General features: G+C 33.6%; 1 protein-coding gene across 1 annotated transcript; it reads right to left on the bottom strand.

Annotated features, from left to right (window-relative positions):
- Nucleotides 1–1,515: 1,515 nt before the first annotated feature.
- LOC143624192 (secreted RxLR effector protein 161-like) lies at nt 1,516–1,857 on the bottom strand. Its single transcript, XM_077094911.1, has one exon. It carries the CDS (start codon nt 1,855–1,857, stop codon nt 1,516–1,518), a length of 342 nt encoding a protein of 113 aa, XP_076951026.1.
- Nucleotides 1,858–3,290: the final 1,433 nt, after the last annotated feature.

Below are 3,290 nucleotides of genomic sequence, written 5' to 3'. Positions count from 1 at the left end.
AGACACAACGTCATCTTCTAATCCTTCGAAAAATTCCAAGACTCATCGAAAATTTCATTACAAAATTTAAACTCTATACTCCACCCTCATATCTTAATCCACCATCACCAATTATAACAACGCCACCGCCGGAGACGACCTTTCTCCGGCGATTGCGAACAGGATCTCGCCGTCTCATCCTTCACTGTCTCCACACACAGTCCACATATCCACCTATCATGGATATTTACCCTCTCCGTCGTGGTGTACGCCATCATACACTCTTCCGTCACCACTATCTCCGTTGCAAATAATCAAGCCAGACCCCCCAATTCTCGAGCTATATAAAACCTAACCCAAGAAAAAGAAGCATATGGTGAAGATTAATAGGATTAGGGTTTGATGGTAGGTGTTGGCAGGTAGTGGTTCTGGTGGCGGCAAGTGGTAAGCGGTGGAGTAGAGAGGGAGAAGAGAAGAGAGAGAGAGATAGAAAGTGGTGATGGTGGTAAACCGGTAATGGTGATGGCCTAATCTGCCATGTAAGCTAGATTTGGCCATGTTTGCCATATAAGCATGTTTTTGACACGTATGCATGCCACATCATCATCAAACTAACGAGGTTAGTCATCCGTTAGTCGCGGACCGTTGGAAAAAAATAAAACTTTAGTTTGGACTGCCACCAGCCAGTGTGAAGTTGAGACTATTATTTACCAATAAGGCATAGTTGAGATTATTTAAAACCAATATTCCTAAAATTAAAACAAGAAAAAGAAACAAGAATATAATGTTGATTATATAATTATAACATGGGTAATAATAAGAACCACTAACATGTAAACTCAGTCATGAACATTAGATAAATGAATTAACCATACTTACTTGTAGGAGTGGTTATCTTTGAAATTGATGAAGCCATTATACTAATCATTCTTACTTTCCTTTAAGAGGCATTTCATATTATGTAATTACATCCATCATGTAACTACCAAATTAATGGGAACTTTTCATGTCATTTGGCTGAGTTCAATGAATGATCTAGAAGACCATATTTAAGCAGCATTATTTCCAACATTCTCCCACTTGGTCGAGTGATCATTTATGACGAGTATTAATTCTGGCCAAGTTAAAACACTCATAAAGTCTCACATTGAAACTGAAGTAGATAGTTACAATCATTCAAATTTCTATTAATTCGAGACCCCCAACAGTCATACTACTAAAGCTTCTGTATAAAACAGTTAAACGTAAGACCCAAATGACTATGATGAACCCTTATTGTACAATTTTTAATTTGTACAATTTTGTCTATAGATCATTAAGTACGCACATACTTTATCATAGACAAAATAAACATTCGAGGAAATTGCGTTAGTAAATAATGCACACTTAATATGCTATTACAAAAGTTCTTTACAAAAACCCATCCTTGTCACTAGTTCTTGGAAAGTTTTGGGTGGTAGACCTTTAGTCATTGGATCCTCATGCATATCGTTTGTGCTAATGTGATCGATTCAAAGATTATTTTCCTCTACTCCTTCACGTACGAACAAATACGTACTTTGTATCAAGGTGCAAACCAGCTACGCTCGAACTGTTACTATTCAAGAAACTCACAACAGCTGAATTGTCATAGTAAATCTTCAATGGTCGTGATATAGAGTTAACAATTTTGAGTCTAGTAATGAGGTTTCTTAGCAACATCCAATGGCAATTTGCATTGTACACTGCAATGTATTCCGCCATCATTGTGGTGGTTGTTGTCAACTGCTGCTTATGACTTCTCCATGAAATTGGTCCGCCTGCTAGCACAAAAATGTACCCCAAAGTTGATTTCTTGTCATCTTTGCATTTAGCAAAGTCATAATCAGAATAACCCATTACTTCCAAGTTATCAGTTCTTCTGTATGTCAACTTATAGTCTTTCGTTCCTTGAAGACATCGCAATACTTTCTGTAACAATCCAATATTTTCATTTATTGTTCTGTTAGCCGTTACCCGACCCGTTTCTATGTGCCGGTAATTTAATCAAATAAATGTCACATTTATTGAGTTATTACTAATGTTTATTACATTTATTTAAGTTTCCTATAAAAGATTTAATTATATACATTTTCCCCCGAACTTAGTTTTAACCTTTGGTGTATCCACATATGAAGTTCAGGGACTATATTACAATTTATGTAAAGTTTTATTATAATCATTCACCCAAACCCGTATCCAGTTCCTAACCATAGCTCATTTGATTTTGTGCACCTTAATCTTCACAATAATACTGGAAATGATCTTGCAAATCATTTTCATTGCCTTAAACGACCTACGTTGACGCTTTAATTAGGGAATATGATCAATAATCAATCTCGTTAATCAATATATGCAACCGCTGTATGCCAATATGTGCTATACTAATTACCATTTGTAATAACTCAACTAAACTTGTATGCACATTCTCTGTGACCTCAAGAACTAAACCCTAGAAGCAATTGAGTTTTATCAATCTTTCAGTAGTGATGTAAGTTCGTTACTAAGTCAGCCCTATTTCATTATAACTGACCATTAACTTGTAATCATTTAAGATAATTGGTTTATGATTCTGATTCGCCATGACTTCCATTAACGATAACCCCATGACAAATAGGCCAAACATCAAACGTTTTGGCCGATTGTAATTGTTAGGGTTCATATATGATTTGGGATTGATCTGTTGTGTATTTAAATTTTTGTTTCTATCAACCCTACTGGTTTAGACACTAGCCCAGTTGGCTGGTGCATAAGGGTTAAGTCACATGGACGGCTGGAGGCGTGGGTTCAGTCCGTTTTTTTTGGTAATTTATTTTTTTAAATGTTTTATATTTATAAAACTTAAAATATTTAGTATAAAAAGGTAATTAAATATATTCTAGTGGTTTTGGCACTTCTAGATTGGCGTTTTTCGGCTCTTTTTTTTATATATGTATGTATGTATGTATGTTTATAAATAAAGGTTTTTAACAAATAAAATTATAATAAATATATTAGATGTGTCTTTAATTTAAAATAAATATTTAAAACAAACACAATTATGTAACTTATCAAATTATTATTGATTTAAGTATTATGTTTATATAAGTATATACTTTCATTTATATTATATATATAATCGTAAATCTTAGTAAATAAAAGTAGTTTTTATAAGTAATAACAAATTAATGATAAGTGATTTTACAAACGTACCCGATATCAAATCCCAAACTCTATCAATTATATAATCCGTCTTTAATCTATTTCTTTTTTCCTGCTAACATTCTTAATTAGGATTTTCCGTTGGTAATTCT

The sequence above is a fragment of the Bidens hawaiensis genome, unplaced genomic scaffold, assembly GCF_021521415.1.
Source record: "Bidens hawaiensis isolate Kalapana, Puna unplaced genomic scaffold, B.hawaiensis_p1.1 tig00003698_1, whole genome shotgun sequence".
Classification (NCBI taxonomy): domain Eukaryota; kingdom Viridiplantae; phylum Streptophyta; class Magnoliopsida; order Asterales; family Asteraceae; genus Bidens; species Bidens hawaiensis.
This window is presented reverse-complemented; position numbering and strand designations above follow the sequence as displayed.

Coding starts and splice junctions, on each gene's coding strand:
- LOC143624192 (XM_077094911.1), bottom strand. CDS start 1,857: ATGGGTTATTCTGATTATGACTTTGCTAAATGCAAAGATGACAAGAAA.